Genomic DNA, 19944 nt, shown 5'->3' on the forward strand with positions numbered 1-19944 from the left:
ATGTCAATTTGAATATGTCCATATCTTTCTCTGCACTGGGTCACCCCTAACTGGAGCCATGGTTGAACCCAGGCTGAGAAATAACCTTTGTCTGTCTTCGAGTAGGGTTCTGCATGTGCAGCTCCACATGCTGTTGGTTGCCTTTGTTACAAGGGCATGTTGCATGCTGATTGTTGAGTCAGGGTCCACCCAGGCATTCTGAGAAGATGGTCAGCCCCCAGTCTGTCCTGATATGTGTGGCTGTTCCTTCCAAGGTGCAGGACATTCCTCTCGCATTGAACTTCATGAGATCGCCGGTGGGTAATTTCTCCAGGCTGTCAAGGGGCCTTTAAATGTCATCAGACCCACCTACTGTACCAGCCACCCCTCCCAGTTGTGTATTGTGTGCAGACTTGCTGAAGGGGCACTGCCCCGTCCCCCACGTCATTAGTGGGGATTAGTTAAACAGTATGGGCCCCGGTGGGGGCCAATGCCCAAATCCTAGGGTTGACAGGTACTGACTGCCCTCCACGTGGACTTTGTGCTACTGACGGCAACTCTGTGAATCCAGCATTTGAGTATTTTTCAGTTTGCCAGACTGTCCACTTATCTAGCATGAGATTGCCTATGGGAATGTTATGGGAGCTGTTATGGGAGCTGGTGATCAAGGTTAAAAACCTTGTTAAGGCACAGATAAACAACAATGTGGGGTTTTTTGTTTTTTTTTTTTTTTGTGCTCTTCCACTGAGCTTGTCTCATCACAAAAATATGTCAGGTTGATAAACTATTCTCCTTCCTAAAGCCATCACAACCCTATTATTAAAACTGTCTGCCTCCCCCTTCAGTAAGGCTGAAGAATAGCAATTAGACATCAAAACAAAACCACCAGAATTTTACAGATTAATTTCTTCCTCTGTTCCCTGTCAACTTATGGCCTCACATTGAGTATATTTGCTTAGGTCTTGAAGTAAGTAGAAGAGAAAAAATTCTATGTCTGTAGTCTTAGGCTATGACTGATTGGCTAAAATGCTATGTTTTGCCATACAAGGCAAGGAACTTGCTTTCTTTCTCCTCACCTCACTGGCCTGTATTTTACTTGTTCCTGTGTCAGTATGGTGAACCACTACGTGACTGCATAGACGTGTCTGGAAAAACAACTCAAGATGGTATGGGAAACTCTTGGCTTTCAGTTGGACTTTCACTTTTCACTCTAATTTACCATCAGTCTTGGCAGGCAATTGGGCTGACTTAGTAACAGGAATGCAGGATGGGAAATGTATACAAGTCAGCACTGCTGTTGTTGGAATTACTGTAAGAAGAGAATGTGGAAGTGTCTGCATCTTTTGAAGTGCATCCAGACAAACAGTTTTTTCTTTCTGCTTTTGTCAAGCATTCCTTACAAAACTCACTTGCCTTTCAAATCTAATTGAGAAAGAAGCAATGATTCCCTACCTTGTACTTTGGGAGGCTTAAAAAGCTTATGCAACAGTTCAGAGTGTTGTGCCATGGCAGGCTAAGAGGATGTATGGTTAGGACTGTCACTGTCACAGTTCTGCCTTCTCCCTTTCATTGGTGCAACTACTTCTTCTGTGTTTAGGGACCAAATGAAAGAACTGAGCCCTGGCAGCCCTGGCACATGTTCGCTCAGGCTGCTATGGGACTACATATTGACTTAAAACAGCGGAGCAATTTTCAGCCTAACAGGAGAATATTACGTAGGTGTCCATGGTGACATAAACTTCAGTTGCAATATGGAGTTAAAAGATTAGTAATATTTGAAGTATGACAATTTTTGAACTTGAATGATGGGATGTAGTTGAGTGTATGACTCTGTGTTATGGCTCACTGAACAAGCTTTGGAAAGGTTAGTCTATGATGCAGCTAAATCTTTACACATCCTGTGGTCTGTAAAGTGTCTGGGAATTCCTATTTGGCCAGCATGCTTACATTTTCTTTGGTCAGGGGTTTTAACATCTTTGTTTCTTCTCCTTCACATGATATTAGGGTTGTAGAGATGTGTGTTTCCCTAGTGATTTGATCAGTATTGAGATGAATAGCATGAATTAAAAGTTGGTGATAAACTGAGTTGCATAAATCATTTACTCTTCTTCCCAAAACACATTGCTAGTCTATAAGGTTGATTGTTATTCTATTTTTAATATTAGTTTAATTGGTGTAGTTATGTCTTAATAGCATGTTTTTTACTAGTAAGAATTAGGAACCTTACTTAGATCCTGTGTGCTGTTGTTAGTTTGAGTTTGGGCTACTCAGACTTTTTCTAGCCAGCCTTCTGTTTTGTCTCTAAGATAAACTAATGAACAAACAGCCCTCTTTTTTTGTTTCTCTGTATTTATTTTCTGGACATCTGTGCTCATGCTCAGACTAGGATTTTGCTTAACTAGACAGTGCTGAAAGGGCTCAGCATTTAAAACAGAGAGACTGTTGTCTAGATTTTCCTGTTTCATGTAAGCATCAAAACACAGAAAATCAATCTACCTATAGTGTGTTGAATTTGGCTACTAGGAAAGCATTCAGCAGTGCTGAAATAAGGAAAATGTTCTTTGTTACTTGCAGACAGACTGTGAAACCCAAAAAATACTTTGATGGGACAAAAAGCAAAAGAAAATCACACAGTAGATGAAATGAAAGAAAACATGCAATCTAAATCTTGGCTGGAAGTCAAGATTTCGTTTTGATTGGTTGGTATTCGGTTAGCTTTATTTGGCTGTTAATCTTGGTCAGCGCTGATACTTGAAAGTATCTTCCATGTACTTCCTCCATGGAAGTGTCAGCTTGAAGAGAAGTGTCAAGAAGCATCAGCATGGGAAGATGATAACAGCTTCTTTAAACAATATATTAACCATCCCCAAATGCCCTTCCCCTCAAAGCTAGCACACCTTGTGACTTCTGTGTATTTGGTTGTAAAATGAAAAAAAAAACTATTTAAAAAGACCACATCCACTTAAGTTATTAATCATGTACATTTACAATTTGTTTCACTCTACTTGTATTTGCAGTAATGAGGTGAGGTACAAACAGTGGAAGAAAATGTCTCCAACCTTCCTTTTATTACCAGAAGTATGAGTGTAGACCTAACAAGCTGTTACAGTAGGAAGATAGCGCCAAAGTGCTCTTTTTTCCTTCCCTTCTCACCAGATTTTCTTCTCAGGGGGCTATTGGTTCTTCACTTTCACTGTTGTGGTTTGTCCAAAACCCAGGACAGGGCAGCTGAGATCAGAATGGCTTGTTTGTGCTTGTATTTCTGAGAAGACTATCAAAACCATGTAGAGCTTTCCATTATCTTTCAAAATATACGCTAATTACATGTGCTTTTAACTGCCTAACTGTAGGAACCTTGACTGGAAAACCTTAAAACACTAGGTGATTTGTGCTGACCTGACTTGGCTGTCTGTAAATCCTTTCCTTGTTTTGTCAGCAAATGCTATGAAGCATGCGGGTAGGGTTTTTTCCAGCAGATTTATATGATTCAAAAAAAATCCAAACAAGATCACAGGAGACTGTTACAAGAAGACCTGGACATGAGATGTGTGTTAATCTCTATGCTAGCAGTCAAGAATGTAAACTCAATGTGTATTGAGTTTTTTAGATAAAGAGACAAAGATGATGATGAGGGTGTGCTGTTATTTATTCCTAATTTGTCTTCCTTTCACACAATGACTAGCCAAGGAGAATATAACCAGAATGATTAGAGTTTTCTGTAAGTGCTCATTTGAAAAGTGGCTACTAAATTAGTTAGTTATATTTTGATCATAAAGAAGGTGGTGCTTGCGTTACCTTCATAGGTTGCTGCAGGAGTCCACTGTTTCTGCTCTCTCCATGTGTAGAGGAAGAATAATTGGGAGGAGAAACATCAAGACTACATTTTCTGTTTCATAGTATTCTAGATTTTGTGCCTCTCACTTTTCTCCACTGGGTTTCAGAGAATACTTCATCTCTTGGGCATTTTGTTAAGGTGTACAAACTACTTGACTGGGTTCTTCATGCAGAACTAACAGGACAATTTATCTGCCCTACAACCTTTCCTCCATGACTTTTCAAGCACCACATTTGGAACAGCTATTGATCAAGCTCCTGATAAAATGTATACTGGGGAATAGGAAAGTAAACTTCTTTTGAAGTACAATAATTGTTATTAAATCAGAGACAAAACTGGAGTTTCTTAAGTGATTGAATTCAATGCAGCTAACAGCCCAGGCGCACTGTTGATTTCTTGAAGTTAGTGATCTTTTATCATGAGATTTTGAGTTGTGGAAAACAGAAGATGGAGCCCTTAGCTCTATGGGCTATGGAAAATCTACATGTTGTTCATAACTGAAGGCAGATTTAACAAAATTAGTGGTTTTATGTTGTTTGGGATACTGGGAATATTTTCAGGCATGGGTTGGCAGTTCTTGGACTACAGCAGACTTTCCGAAGCTACATGTTAAGGAGTGGGTGCAGATCTTTGCCTTACCCTATTACATTTTGCATTGCTGGCTCCTACTACTGAAGATTTAAATATATAACACTGGCAGCAGGCTCAGTGGAATGCCCTTGTTTCTGGAATGAGTGTTACCTATTTAAGATGCAGGGGAACAAACAAACAAGCTGTATCTGTGATCTTCTCTGCCAGTGATGCAAATTTTCTGTCTGTCTCTTGAATGTATTGACAGAATACAATGTTCTGTAGTTGCTTAAGGCAATCATATTGTGCTAACGAGTTTGTGTGTGTGTGTTTGTGTCTGTTTTAAACTATGTAAGTGTATTTTTGGTCATTTTGGGTAGATAATGTGCTCTATAGGTGGTAGGGTAGGTAATGTGTCTAAAATGAAGCAAATACATATGTAGTTATTTCAAAAGACAGTTCTAATCCTGTAGTGCAGAAATATTTGTATAGTGCTAGAAAATAAAATACTGTAGTATAAGAAAAACACACAATTTCAAAATGTATAAATTACAAAACTGTAGTTTAAAAGCAGTAGACCCTTTTCCATTATGCAATATGCAGCTCAGTTTTATATAATTAACAGAATAACTAGCATATGGTGGAACACAATAATTACACTTTTAATATGCATGCTTGAATAGAAAACCTCATTAATAAAACTGCTTTTCTAAAAATACTAAAATATTTTACCATACCTCTTGGAAAGTTCATAACAGACACCATTGCAGTGATTAATTTGGTGCTGCATTAATTAATACAGCTTGTTTAATACAGTGCTGTAGCTAAGGCTTTATCAAATGTGTTTAGCACTAATTACTGGTTTTAAAGGGTTTTTTTTGTTTGGTTTTTTTTTTTTTCCCAGTTCTGAACATAAATCTGAACTCTCCTTCTTGGCTGCAGTCTCCCTTCTTATGATCTTCTTTCTGGTTCAAAGAAGATGCTCCCTGGTTTCAAAAATTGCTATGGCACTTGGGCTCCTGGGAGTCTACAGTTACCGGGCAGCTATTGGAAATGTCACATTTCCATGGCAACATGATGGCAAAGATATTTCAAAGTAAGTTCATCAGCAGATAAGTAACTGTTTCTAACAAGGTGTTGAGCACTGCCTGTCAGGGGATGAGGTGGATGGGATGTTCTATGTTGGAATTACATTCTTAGGAATAGAATTGTGAGTTGTAGGTAACCAGCATTGAATTTTTGTGATGCGTGCTTAATTTTAAGCCACATGAAGTGTCTTTTCACTGTGACACATGAGAAGCCAGTCTGATAAACATTAATATGAGGGAAATCTAGTAGATATACTCTATATTTTTTGCTACTAAAACCTCCAAATGGACCTTCTCTTGTTTTCAGTTGGATTTGCCACATGTAGCAGAGCACAAGCCAAGCTCATTTAGCTACTTCTTAGTTTCAAAAGTGCTTAGTAGTTCAGAGAGCTGCTTTTCCATACCTTACTTTTGCAGCTGAGTATTCTGTAACATGGGCTTTCAATAAAGGTAAATCATGCTTGACCAACCTGACTGTCTTCTGCTATGAAACAAGTACAGGGATGAACAGGAGGAGAGCAGTGGATGTTGTTTACCCTGATTTCAGCAAGGATTTCAATACTTTTTCTCACATTTCAACCCTTGTAGACAAGCTCAAGTAGTGTGGACTGGATGAGTGGACACTTGGATCTTGGCAGCCCTCGACAGGCTGGAGAGTTGGGCAGAGGAAGAGGGGTGACCTGCTGAGAGGCAGCCCTGTGCAGAAACACCTGGGGTCCTGGTGGACAACAAGCTGTCCATGGGCCAGCAGTGTGCCCTGGGGGCCAAGAAGGCCAGTGGGGCCCTGGGCTGCATTAGGGAGAGCATTGCCAGCAGGTTGAGGGAGGTGATCCTGTCCCTCTGCTCAGCCCTGGTGAGGCACATCTGGAGTGCTGTGTGCAGTTCTGGGCTCCTCAGGACAAGAGACACGTGGAGGTCCTAGAGTGAGTTCACGGCTGGACTCTGAAAGTGGTTAGGGGACTGGAGCATCTCTTGAATGAGGAAAAGCTTAGGGAGCTGGGCCTGTGTAGCCATGAGAAGAGAATGATTGAGAGACAACCTCAGCAATGTCTCTGAAAGAAAGGTGTCAGAGAACCACCAGGCTCTTCTTGGTGGTGCCAAGCAACAGGGCAAGAGACAATGGGCAGAAACTGATGCACAGGAAGTTCAATTTGAATATGAAGAAGAAGTTCCTTACTGTGAGGGTGACCAGACACTGGAACAGGTTGCATGGAGATGTTGTGAAGTCTCCCTCACAGGAGATATTCAGGAACTATCTGGAAACAATCCGGTGCAACATGCTCTAGTTTGTGCAATGTGCCCTGTTTGAAGCTTGAGCAGGACAGTTGGATCAGATGACTTGCTGTAGTCTCTTTTAGTCTTAGTTTCTCAGACCTTGCACTTCTAGAATATAAGGTTACAGTTTTTAAGCTTACTGATCCTCCTTCTTGTCAGCTTTTTTGAACAGCATGCTGTGTTTCCGTCAGAAGCTGGCTTTCACTGGAAATTAAGAGGCAAATGAATTTATAAGTGGTTTGAAGATAATGTAAGTGCTAATTACACTTACAACTTAAAATGTACATTTTTTTGTAATGGAATTGCTTAGGGATTTCAAAAATACTAGCCTTGGATTTAACCTGTTTGGCAGAACTGGTTGGTCTTGACTTCTCTTGAAAGGTTCTGAAGTAAGTATTAGTAAGTAACTAATCTTTCTGGTATATTTACTTATTAACTTTTTTTCAATTTTATTTTTTCTTTAGGGGGATTACTGAAGCTCGTTTTGTTTATGTCTTTGTTATTGGCATAGTCTTCACTGGCACTAAAGATTTACTAAAGTCACAGGTTATTTCTGCAGACTCCAGCACGAAGAGCACAGGATTATGGGAAGTATATAGTGGATTGGTTCTACTGGCAGCTCTTCTATTTAGACCTCACAATTTACCAGTCTTGGTATTTTGTCTGCTGATTCAGACAATGATGACAAAATATATTTGGATACCTTTGAAATTTGATGCAGCACAGATTACTATCATGCACTACTGGTTTGGCCAAGCTTTCTTCTATTTTCAGGTAAGCTGAATACTCTCTCCGTTGCAGAGGTGGGAGATGGAATAGTTTTTCAGAGAAATATTCCCCATTGTAAATAAAATGCTAACTAAATATTACAGTGGAAGACTTTACTGAGTTCTCAGAATGATTTAGTTGCTAAATGCTTTAATAATGTTTAATTTTCAAAATCAGGGAAAGATGCATTCCTTAGTGTCTTATCCTCATTGTAGATTTCCAAAAGTGTTACAAAGATCAGAGAGCTGCACCCAGATGATTTTGGTCTGTTAATGGGCCTCAGAAGTACTTTTCAGATGATAATTACTTTAAAAATGTCATCTGAGTTGATTAATACCGACAAGTGGCTTTTGTCACTGGTTATTGAGAATTATCATAGGTCTATATACTGTTTAAGACTGAAAGAAAGTGCTGTGGTTTGTAATACCTCTTATGAGAACCAGAACTAATTTTCTTTCTTATTACATTAAATGATACCTTCTTTCCTGAGGAGCCTTACTAACTTCAATAACCTAGTCTCTGCATTGCAAATAAGGTTGCAGTTCCACAAAAACTTTGCTTTGCGCTGAAGCTGGAGAGGATCTTTCTACTTCTAGTATTGTTGGAACCTTAGCATAGCAGGCTGTCTAAAGAGAGCATTTGTTAACCTGGGAATCAGGTTTAAAAGGTGGGGTTTGCAAAATTTCAATGTGGGACCTCCATTGACTACCTCTGGGCCATGGCTGGGGATGTTGAAACTCTGGTCAAGCTTAGGCTACTATGACTGCAGATTGAGGGTTGGCTTGATTGAGAGTAGAGTATGTCCAGATAGGGGACTGCTGATGCAGGTAAGATCATCATGATTCATCCCTTTGTCCCCACTTTTCCTGTTCAGAGGGCCTAGCATGTCTTGCTTGAGTGGCTTTTGCATATTTTGAATGTTACTATTCAGGCACTCAGTTTTGATTACAGTCTTCTGAGAGCACCCCTTAGTGCAGCTGGCAAAATGCTGAAGACAGAGCCATCTCTGTACTGAGGGACCAAACCATAACAGCTACCGAAAATTTAGTGGTGGGGAGGCTGGCACGAAAATCCTAGTGGAAAAGACACTAAAAAAGAATGGTTCCGATTTTTTCATAAAGCAGCAAATGGTTCGTGTTTTCAATGATGTTGAGTTCTTGATATACTTTGCTGAGAATTTCACAGGACCATGAAATTACAGGAGAGTTGAAGCTGGAAGATGCCTCTGGAGATCAGTTAGTCCAGTCTGACCCTGACATGAATCAGCAGATCAAACAGACCAGGTTGGTCTGAACTATGTCCATTCCCTATTACAAATGCCTGAAAGGGTGAAGACTCTGCGAGCTCCCTGGGTAGTTGGTCCAGGGCTTGACCACCCTAGCTAGTAAAAAAAGCTTTTTCTGATTTTAATCAGAACTTCTTGCATTTCTGTTTCTCTGAATTGCTTCTCATTCCTTTGCTAGTCACTATTGGGTGAGTGAGAAAAGTCAGTCTGGCTACATTTTCTGTACTTCCTCTCATCAGGTATTTATACACATTGTTATGATCCCTGCTGAGCTTTCTCCTCTTGAGAGTAAAAAGATCCAGGGAGTTGCTTGTATGACATGTGTTTTGTTCCTGCTGTCATCTGTGGTGCTTCCGTGGACTTTTTCTAGCACACCCTTGGCTTTTCCATGGTGGCAAGCCCAGAACTGGACCCAGGCACCCAAATGTGGGTCTCACCACTGCTTATTAGAGAGAATGGAGATATCCCTTATATAGCTTAATGGAGTCCTGGATGCTGTTGGTCTTTGCGCAAAAAGGACAATGGCTGGCTGATCTCTTCCAAACTGCTTTCCATATGGTTAGTTCCCAGTGTCACCAAAGGCATTATTTTATTCCTCCCCAGGTGCTAGATTTGACATTTCGCTTTGGTGAACTTGCTGAATTTCTTGTCATTTAATTCCTTCAGCCTGTTGAGGTGCCTCTGATGGCACCTCTGATGGCAGCCGACCCATGTGCTGTATCTGCCACTCTCCCAGTTGTGTATTGTGTGCAGACTTCCTGAGAGAGCTCTCTGCCCACTGCCCAGGTCATTGGTAAAGATGTTAAACACTATCAGCCCCATTGTCAGTCCTTGTGGCTGACGGCAGCCCTGTGAACTCAGCATTTTAGCAGTTTCCAGTCCACATGACTGTCCAGCTTCCTAGCCTGGACTGCATCCATTTGTTTGCCTGAGGAGATACTTCAAAGTGCTTGTGAGGTGATTGTGCCTTAGAAAAATGTAGCCCATGTATCTTCAACCAGTATTGCATGATGGAAAGGAAAACAAAAGCTTCTTAAAGTAATAGTTTTGTTTTGGAAGTTTAATGTGGCAGATGAAATGTTGTGTCTTTTCTGCTCTGAATGATGCAAAAAACTTTGGACTAACTTTTCTGGAAGAATTTACATCAACTTTGAAGCAGCCATAAACATCTTCCAGAAATGAGCTATTAGAGCTATGAAGAGCTTGAGACATCTTTCTATTTTACTGTGCTGTGTCAAGGTTTTTTTTTCTACACCAGTAAAAACATATTTATGCAAGACCAATAGAAGATAACATGATTTAGTTACATCTATTTCGGCTTTCTAGTGGTCTTAAACTGGTGTTATGGGGAAGACTGCTCTTTTTCGTTATGAATGTTTTGCAGTTTTAACTACCCTTGTGATTGAGGAATTTTTTCATTTTTAGAAGATTGGAAGTGATTTCCATTTTACGTGACTGCAGATTGTGTTACTGCACATCCTGCAGTTTCAGAGCATCTGCCTAGGTTCTATCACTCTGCTGGCAAGTTTGACATTTCTTCTAGAAGTGTTTCCTTTGGAAATGATAACTTCAAGTATGATACAGATTTCAGCAAACTTCAGGATATTTGAAAAATTAGATCTGACAGGGGAATTTCTTCCACATAGACATGTTGCTGAGTCACAGCATCCAAATCTCATAAATGAGAAATTCTCCATTGCTCTATTATGAGCCAGATTTCTAGATGAGTCTTTGTGCATCTCCCGTCACTGTAAGATCTGAAAAATTATGTGATCTGGGTGATACTTACCTATCAGAACTTCTGTTAGAAGCACAGCAAAGCTCTTCCCCCCATGTTGCTTCTCCTGCTGCTGTGTATGAAATAGAACAGGCCCAGATAAGAAGCTGCCTTTTTCTGTCCCATCACAGCTTTGAAAATATTATTTTGAATAGCAGTGGCTTAGCAAAAGTTTTGAGAAATTCTTTAGCACAGTACCTTTTAAAAAGTATCAATTTCAGAAGAACGTGTTAACAGTCTTCTAGAATTTTTCTTGTGTGTTGGTTCACAAAAATGAAGGTGCATGCTTATTCATGATGCCCAAGGCTGATTAAAATGAAAAATGAATTGTAATAGAACAGGACGGATTTCCTCTATTGTTTCTCTTTATTTCTCTTTTTGTTTTTCTATTTTCAGAACATCTTAGAAATGTTTCAGAAATAGAGAAATCAATTCTCCTGATAAAAACCAACAGCTTTTAAGGGTCAAGTCAGATGGAATTTTCTTCCCCCCCCCCCCCCCCCTAGAGAACAAGTTTTTGATTCTCTTTTAGAAATGTTGTAAGTACATTCATATTAGATGCCTTTTTAGGGTGGAGATTAAGAGTTTGACCAAAATACCCATCTTTAGATGTTGGCTTGTTCTTTCATTCTCTGATGAAAAAACTGTTCTGAAGGTATGGAAAGAAGCAAATTAATTCATACAAGGGTAAGAGGGACCTTTTTTTTTGCATTTCACAATTGAAAAAAAGTTATCTGATATGCAGAATATTAGTCTAGAAAAGTAGAATGGTTAAGCTGGTAGTTCATAAATTACAGAGGCTACAAAGGTGCTTCAAAATCTAATGAATGCTCTTTCTTAAATTTGTAAATTTCTCTCAGTTTATGCTGAGAATAGTTTTTCCAGTCTGGGTCCATATTTCCAAGGACGGAAGGAACTTCTTCCAAAAATGATGTGTAATTTCATGCCTCTTTTATGTTGTTTTTCTCTGTGTGGCATTCTGATCTGCATTTTCTGGGAAAATCAAAAAGCTGGTGACATACAAAACCAAATTCTTCATTATTAGTTTTTTAAAAAATGTATTTAAATGTCTTCTTCTCTTTCCTTTGAGTTCTGTCTAGAGATTAATGACTTGTTGCAAAGGGAAAAGTGCTCACTCTGTACAGCTGAAAATCAGAATTGGAATGTTTCTTTAGTTTATTTGTGACACATAATTAACTGGCAACTTTATACTGATAATGAACTGCCAGTCACTGGACTGTAGATACAGGTTCCATACCAGATATACAACAGGTGAGCTTTTACCAATATTTATGCTATTTTGTGTACCTGAGTTGGAAAAAAATCTAAAAAATTGTCTGCACTGGGACACCAGGCTCCCAAACACATGGAGGTAGCCTCTCCCTGTTTACTCACACCTCCTTTGACAATTGCAGGCACTCAAACTTCCTTCATGTGTCTTGATAGTACTGTAGGCAAGTGACTCAGGTGAAGCTAGAGATGATTCTGTGTAGTTTTGTACATTCTCCAGCTCTTGCTTAAGTGAGTGATGGAGGGTAGAGGTCTGGATGTACCCATACTGGTTCAGTAACAAATTTTACTTGTTTGAATAAGCCATTTGATCTTTTTCCTTTATTTGTGGGAAAACCAGGAGGATCTTTGCTTAGTGACAAGCAGATTCAGATCCCCACCTTACTTCTGTGCCTCCCCATGCAGTGACAGTGTTCTTACTGAGTACAGTTCAGGTGTCCCAGGTTTAGGATCTACCTGTCCTGTCCATGACCATCAGTGCTGAGTTCATACATTTTGACTGAGTTAGGACAGGGTTGTCTTTCAGACTGAGCGTGTATGGTTTGTTCTCAGACACTGAATAAACATAAAAGAAGTACAGCTGGGCTGTTTCTGGAGGGAGGAGTCTGTCAAATTCTCCCTTTCAGTATTGACCTCTGTTCAGCTTGCTGTTCGTAACAGTCATTTGTTTACTGCCTCAGGAGCGAGCAATACTTATGCTAGAATTCTAGGGGAGAGATATGAAGGAAGCACAACTGTATTATTAGATATGGTATGTACTGCTGGTGTAGATTTAAATGTCTTCCTTTATTTCTCCAAGTTTTGTGGTCACTAGAGCTTCAGTATGAAACTTATTGAGTTCAGAGTGATGCTAAGGTTTTAATTTCCAGACAGACATAAAGATGTAATGTAGCATACAAAAAAATAGCAGACTTATGGTTGAAATACAAAAACTGAATACCACTGAAATTCATTGGTGATGTAGATCACATTGGATGCTAAATTTATACTGTGCTGGCTAAATGAGGCAGGAGAAGCAAAAAATAAATGAGATATGGAATGCTTCCATCTGGAAGTAGGAGAGAGGTTTGGAGAACTACTTTTTGCACATGTCTTGGTGTGATTATGAAGTAAATGAGAGTTGCCCATGTTGCTGAGTCTTTATTAAGTCTTGGTAGACGATATGTTACATAATGACTAAAGGAGTAACTCTGTCTTGCTGAGTGTGGATTGTAAGTGATGGCCTTTTGAATATGATAGTAAAAATAGCCTTGTTCAGGATAGCATTTTTAATGAATGAGGCACTGTTCTTTCAAAAAAGTATTGTAGAGTCCTTCAAGACTTCATGGAAGTAGATCTGCAAAAATCCCAAGTGTACAGAATAAGCAAGGCTGACAGGAACAGATACTACTTTTTATTAATCAGTTGCTATAACTGAAGAACATGGGGGAAAAAATGAAGTGCCTGGGTGTGGAAGTTAACTTTTTAATTTTGAATGTAATAGGAAAAAAAATAAGGATGGGTTGAAGACAAATACCTTGGTAATACACTTGGTTTTGCATTCTGCATTTCGTCTGTGTCTGAACCCTGAGTGCATCTTTTGTCTCAGTTTAGTTAGCAGACTTCAGGGTCATGTCCTTGATTGAGAGAGGAGCTGATGGTAGAAAAGCAGCAGGAAAGGCCTGGCTCTTCTTTCCATTCTGGTTCTGCTTTAATCTGATGCTTTACCACCTGTGTTTTATGCCAGCTGTGTAAGCAGGTATGTGTGTGCCTGTCTTAAACTTTCTCAAACCTGCCCTGGACCTGGACCTGATGGCTGGGCTTTCTGGCCTAATCTTGGACTTGCCTTGTCACTACAGACTTGCAATCCCTGGGCTACATCTAGCCCTGATCATTATTTCTGGATCCAGCCCTGATGTGGGCATGCCACTGAAGAGTCCTGACTTACTGCGCTCACCTGCCTAGTTTTCACACTCTTTTCCCAGCTTATCTTCATTTGCAGAACCTAAGTCCCTTTCTGCTTTCTTGCAGTGTGAAACTAAAAGGCAAATTTGTTAAACAGTTGTAAATTAAATGGGAAGGCTATGTGTAATGTCGTTTTTCCAGCATTTTAGCAAGATTTTTGTGAATATTAAGCAGAGCAAAAAGGTTGCTCACACAGGTTGTGTAGTCTTCATGCTTGGAGGTTTCTAGAGATTGTCTGGATAAAGTGTTGTCTTATTAATGTGGAGCTGGGTAAACCCAATTTGTTTTCTAGTCTTGTTTTAGTAATTAAGGACTTGGTTTATCACTTTGTGTGAATTGATGAAGTGAAGGAAAGTTTAAAATATTCCAGTATTGTCAAAAATAGATGAAGTTAATAGATTTAGTCAGAATACTACTTATTTATCGGGATATTATTGCAAGCTTGAGAATCTCTTGATGAATTTTGCAATCAGCTTGAATAATTGATTGTTTTCTCCTAAGCCCTGAGTTGTGCACATCTCATAACTCAGCAGTCATTTCCCAAAAGTATGTTGTATCTTTATCGTTACTATTTGTCCTTAAAATACAGTAAGAATAGAAATAAATTACTTCGGTTTTTTTTCTCTTTAATAGCCCAGCTCATAAAAAACTTATTTTGCTGTAAATATTGCTAAAAATATTCTTGTTTCCTTGTGTGAATGCTCATAAATGAACAAAAATTTGATGTATTTATTTATTAGTCTTGTGGAGTTTTGTTGCCATGCTTACAGCAGTATATCTGCAGAATGGGAGAAAGAAAATACAATTCCAGTTTCTGGTGGTTCTTAATCACTAGAAGAAACTAAAATAGGTTTGTATATTTAGAATTATTTGGATCTAATTCGACTTGCCTTTAAGTGAAGAGATGGACTAAGTGACTATTTAAAGTGATTTTAACTTTTTCTTGTTATGATTTGAAAGCATTGTAGGATAATTTACATTGGAAAGGACCCACAGTTCAGTCCCATTTTCAGAACAGTGTCAACTGTGAGGTCAAATGAGATGGCTCAGGGTCTTGAAACCTCCAAGGTCTGTCCGGAGACAGCAGAACCTTTCTGGCCAATCTTTTCTGAAATACTAGCGTGGTATGTTAAAATAAAAGGAGGCACTCTGAATTGTCAGTTATTTGTTATTGTGTGGCATATTAGAATTTATAGCTTTGAAAATTTAGTGTAAATACATGAATTTGTCTTGGAGAAAGATATTTAATGTGAAGAAAAAAATACTTCTTCCTACTCACTGGGACTCTTCCAGTAGAACAGTGGCAGTAGTATCCATGAGACTCAGATTCACAGTAGGAATAAGATGTTTGGACAGCTTTGCAGTGTGATTGGAGCTGTGTGTGGATCCAAATGTGTGCGTCCTTGTTCTACAGCTATGTCACTTCAAACAAAGTCAAAGACAGATGGAGTGAGCCCTGTGGGGAAGGGACTCAGGGAGCTGAGGAGAAGGAGAACCTGTTCCTTCCTCCAACTTCCTTGCTTGCCTTGACTACCTTCCATAGGGAAGTACATATTTTTGCCTGCACCAGGTCTGTAGGATCAGTGACATGCGCTGCAGGGTAGCATTTATTCTTGCTTCTTCGCATATACAGTGACATGGGGAGTTGCCCCGAGATGCCGAAGATCAGCCATGTGCATGAGGATTAAGCAGTGTAAAGAGACTTTTCAGCACCTCATGACACAAGCAGGAAGGATCTCTTAATATCTCAGCTTTTCTACTGTGTATGCATCATGCAGTGAAGGGCAATGAATAATAAGTAGATGAGGTGGGCAAAAGACCTGCTGCTGTTGACAGGGACTGGAGGAAAATGGAGCAGGTTCCTTCCCTACCTGTCCCTCTCAGACTGTAGCTTATTGAGAAGCAGCACCTTGCTCAGCACTCAGAGTACTTACACTTACTTTTCTGGTCTTGCCATGACCTCAGTCTGTACTGGTTAAACCTGAGAAGTAGTCTTATTTTGCAGCTTCCTTGTGCAGTCTCATATTACAGGTTCTAGGGCACAGACACGCTTTTTTTTTTTAGCTGCTTGTCCTTTGTTGTGCTGTGCTTTGCTCCTGGCATTTCTGAGCATTGCACTAAATGCATAACAATAATTGATATGCTGGTGCAATGATTTACTACAGTGCTACATGATGAAAGTTAAAATGAGGAAGACTAATAGTCATAAGTGAAGAATTTTATACTCTATGATATCTTGGTAAAGTCTATACCATACAGCCCTCTTACAACTTCAGGCTCCCCTTACATTCTGGGGATATCTTCATGGTGAGATTGATGGAGATGGTGACTACTCATAATGGGCTCTGAATGGTTCCATCAACACAGATGCCTTTTTTCCTCTTAGGTTTTAGAGCTGTCTCAGGAATAGGGTTTTTTGCTGATGCCTCATTAGTTATGTACCTAAAAGAGCTGCCTATCTTTTATGCTTCCCTGTGTGCTCTGGGCTTTGTGACAGAAATGTGTATTTGATGATAGCACTTCCTTGCTGGGTTAACTTGCAGTTCAAGAGGACTGCAGTCACTCAGGTGACCTGAGGTCAGGGTTGAGGGAAATGGAGAGCTACCACTCCTCATATGCTCTGTGGGGATTGAGTCCAAGGCTATTGGTGGTGACAGCTGTCCTTACATTAATGTTGTTCTGGGATTCTGTAGGTGGAAAAAGAGTGTTTGATGGCTGTTAGAAGATCAGTGCTGTAGAAACTGGTCAGTTTCTCAGGGTACAGCAAGAATATCTGAGAGCTTTCTCACTAGTCTGAGGAAACCTATCTGTGACCTTTTAATTTAAGAAATATTCTGCCTTAATCATAGGGTGTGTTTGTTATTTTAGGTATTTGGGTAAAGTTAAGTACTTTTGGATTTTCAATCGAAAATACTTCCTTCAATTTTACATTGTTTCTTGTTATTTAGTGGTCCTGGTCACTGGAAAAGAAAACTAGGTAAAACATGCCAGACTTTGACAGCTCTTTGTACTTTAATTGCTGTATGTTCCTTCTGTTTTTCTTTTGGTAGTTTTAAATGCCTTTTATTGATGATTCAGGCTATATAGACTGACTTCTGGTCTATTTCAATGCAATCTTATGTAGTACAGGGACTTGAGAAGGAGAAGCCTCTCTAAATTTGCCTGTCTTAATCTGTTTACATGCAGGAACTTGTGCTGTGAGGCAGGCAGGTGGGCGATGTAATGTTCCATTACAGCTCTGATGTAGAGTCCTGCTGTCTCTAAGGGCAAGAAATATTTATTCCTGGTGTAATTTTAGGCAGCACACCTAAAATCTTTTGTTCTAACCTTGTGTGACAAAAATAATGCATCTTTTTCATTAATGTGTCTGAAATCAGCAAATGGAGCTGTTTATTTTAAATTCTTTATTTTTTTAATGTAACTTACTAAACAATAGGCATGTTAATTTGCAGAAAAAAATAAGACTGACAAAGTAGCATGCTGTTTATGCCTTTGTTAATCTGTAAATTTTAGTTAAAAGCACTTGTTTGGTAAGCTGTATTATTGAAAGTCAGATGTACTGTAAAGCAATTCAAAGAGTAAGTCCTTTATGGGTGCAATAGTTAATATTATTCTAATGTATTTAAAATGTATCTTTGTAGGTATTTGGATATTTACTGTTTTATCCCTATTTTCAGGGAAATTCAAATGGCATTGCTACTGTGGACATTTCAGCAGGTTTTGTGGGACTAGACAGCTATGTGGAGATACCAGCTATCTTCCTCACAGCATTTGCCACATACGCGGGACCTTTCCTTTGGGCCATCCATCTGCTCTGCTACTTGAGTTCTGAAGTTAGGAGGTAATAATTTTTGAACTAAAGTAATGCTCCTCTATGCACTGCAGTTATAAACACCATCTATAAAGTGTATATGTTTGCAAAGAAGTTTTTGTTCACATAGTCTTTTTCCCTGAAAGTTAGTCTTGTATTAAAAAAATGCATGTGAATTTTTTTAATATAAGTTCACCTAACTCTACCAGTTCCATTTTATCTGCAGAAGCTTTGCTTTGGGAATATACATGCATGTTTTCCTAATTGTGTTTCTTAATGAGTTCTCAGTTTGCTGTGCTAAATTACTAATTATTTTTTTCTTTTTATGACAGCATGTTCTGCCTAAAAACATTTTTTCTTGAAACCTTTTGAGACCTGAGAAGGGCTTTTTAAAGTATTAGAATAGAATTCAAACTTAACTAACATGATGTTCTTTGAATGTCCTAGGACATAGTGACATGCCAAGTTTTATAAATAAGACACATTAATATTATTGTGTGTTACTGGTTATTGCAGTCATTTGTAGCTAAAATATTTGTACTTATTTGGGTATCTTGTGTAGTGGATGAGTTAAAGTAAAATGAATTATTGCATTGGAATTAGAATTTTAAGACGGTTGTAAAAAGGTAATGTGATTTAGGAGTGTGCATATAACATCCGATTGGACTCTCTAAAACTGCTTTTAACTCATCATTCAGGGTATTTAAACTGTGTGGTACAATATGTTTAAATAGGGGAGTTATTGTATCAAATCAATGTACAAATGCCAAACTTAATGAATTTTCACAGAATTGACATTTGACAGTGACAAAATTCTTACCATTTCAGAGTCTTTTCTCTGTTATCTACTTTCTTTTAGTGATTGTAAAAATATTACAGTAGGCTCAGGAGGTGGGATTTTAGGCAGTATTTAGTTTATCACAAATTTTTACCTTACTTGTCAACATCTGTAGACCTCTGACTCCCTTTTGTCTACACAGTGTCATTGGTCTCACTCTGTCAGTGATTTTTTGTTTTCTGGCTTCTCTCTTCTCCTTTTGCTTCTCTGTTTTGTGCTAGGCCTACACTGTGTACTTGTGTTGGCTCGTTAAAGGTGTAGGGAGATGGGATCATCAGCTGACAAAACTGCACAGACCAGTGGAGGTTTTTGAGCCAGGAGGGACCTGTTGTACCAGACTAAATTTGTGCCCAGTCACTGTGTCCATTTTTCTGGATTAACAGGCCCCTAACAGGTATTCAGAATTATTAACCTTTGTTCACTGATTTGCCTGTCTGCTACATGTCTCTGTAAAGATGTCTAGCAGTCTCTTGTTGCTGTGGATTTATGCAGACCAGTGCTGGGCCATTGTATTGATCTACTTATGCACTTCTTAGTGTAAATTGAGACTCACTGTACAACCTTACCTCTTAGGCTGAGGCCAGCTACCCTGAAGTTGTCTTTGGTCTTAAATAGGTTGATACTTTGGTCTAAGTACTGGTGTTTGAATATAATACTTCTGAAAGCTAGGCTATTCTCTGTTCATTCACCCTGTTCATTTTTTTGCTTCAGCAAGAGTATATGTGGAGTACACTAAATATTGTTGTTTTGATTTGTGTAGCCTTAGAAGGCCCTTTCCTGAATTTTCCTTACTGCCTGCTGACTTGACACCAGACTGAGTTATAACTCTATTTCTAATGCTCCCCAGTTTAGCTTTAGTTACTGCTTTGCTCAATCAATACATTTTTCCAGTGTCCAAACTCTTCAAGTGTTCTCCATTCTTTCACTCTATTTTACAAAATAGTGAACCTGTACATATAAAAAGTGTTGCCACTTGTCTTCTGGTAAATATGTTACCCATGAATCTGGGTATTGCTTGCATTCTTTCAATGTCCTGATTTTCCCAATTCCTTTATACCTCTAGGGTGATTTGTTAAAATAGCTCTGTGCTGTTTTAAGAGTTCACATCCATGTTTCTGCCATGTTGAGTTTTTTTCTTGTAGTCTAACTCTCCATTCTTCGTCATTGTACTCTAGGTGCTTTTGAACTGGCACTTTTGGTTTGAGCTTGGAGGATTCCAGGCAGAGTAGAGAGCACTGCCTTGGTGGCATTCTCTGGGGAAGAAGGAGGAAAAAATTTAGCTTGTGTAATTTAAAGAACTTCAATTTTATTGTTTAAAACCTAGACTGCAGACTGTGATGAACACTAGCATACAATGAAGAGAAAATGATAACATACAGCATGTTTTGGAAAGCTCTTCTAACAAAATAACGAAAAACTTCAGGTGACAAAATCTTTGAGTGTCTGTACTTGTTTAATATTACTTCAAATAATGTGCCTCTACA

The 19944-nt window shown here is 39.0% G+C and overlaps 1 protein-coding gene across 2 annotated transcripts in view; it reads left to right on the forward strand.

Moving 5' to 3' along the window:
• PIGG (phosphatidylinositol glycan anchor biosynthesis class G (EMM blood group)) overlaps nucleotides 1-19944 on the forward strand; it is an 81737-nt gene that overhangs the window by 32493 nt on the left and 29300 nt on the right. The window contains exons 10-13 of one of the 2 annotated variants that reach the window (XR_010031058.1): nucleotides 5289-5480; nucleotides 7212-7521; nucleotides 17489-17652; nucleotides 18682-18854. Coding sequence is in view for 1 of the 2 variants with exons in the window: in XM_063179847.1 (XP_063035917.1) it covers nucleotides 5289-5480; nucleotides 7212-7521; nucleotides 17489-17652 (666 nt within the window). In the remaining variant the exon portion in view is untranslated. The remainder of the gene's footprint in view (nucleotides 1-5288; nucleotides 5481-7211; nucleotides 7522-17488; nucleotides 17653-18681; nucleotides 18855-19944) is intronic. The other variant, XM_063179847.1, reaches the window with a different exon arrangement.

Source organism: Melospiza melodia, chromosome Z (genome assembly GCF_035770615.1).
Source record: "Melospiza melodia melodia isolate bMelMel2 chromosome Z, bMelMel2.pri, whole genome shotgun sequence".
Lineage (NCBI taxonomy): Eukaryota > Metazoa > Chordata > Aves > Passeriformes > Passerellidae > Melospiza > Melospiza melodia.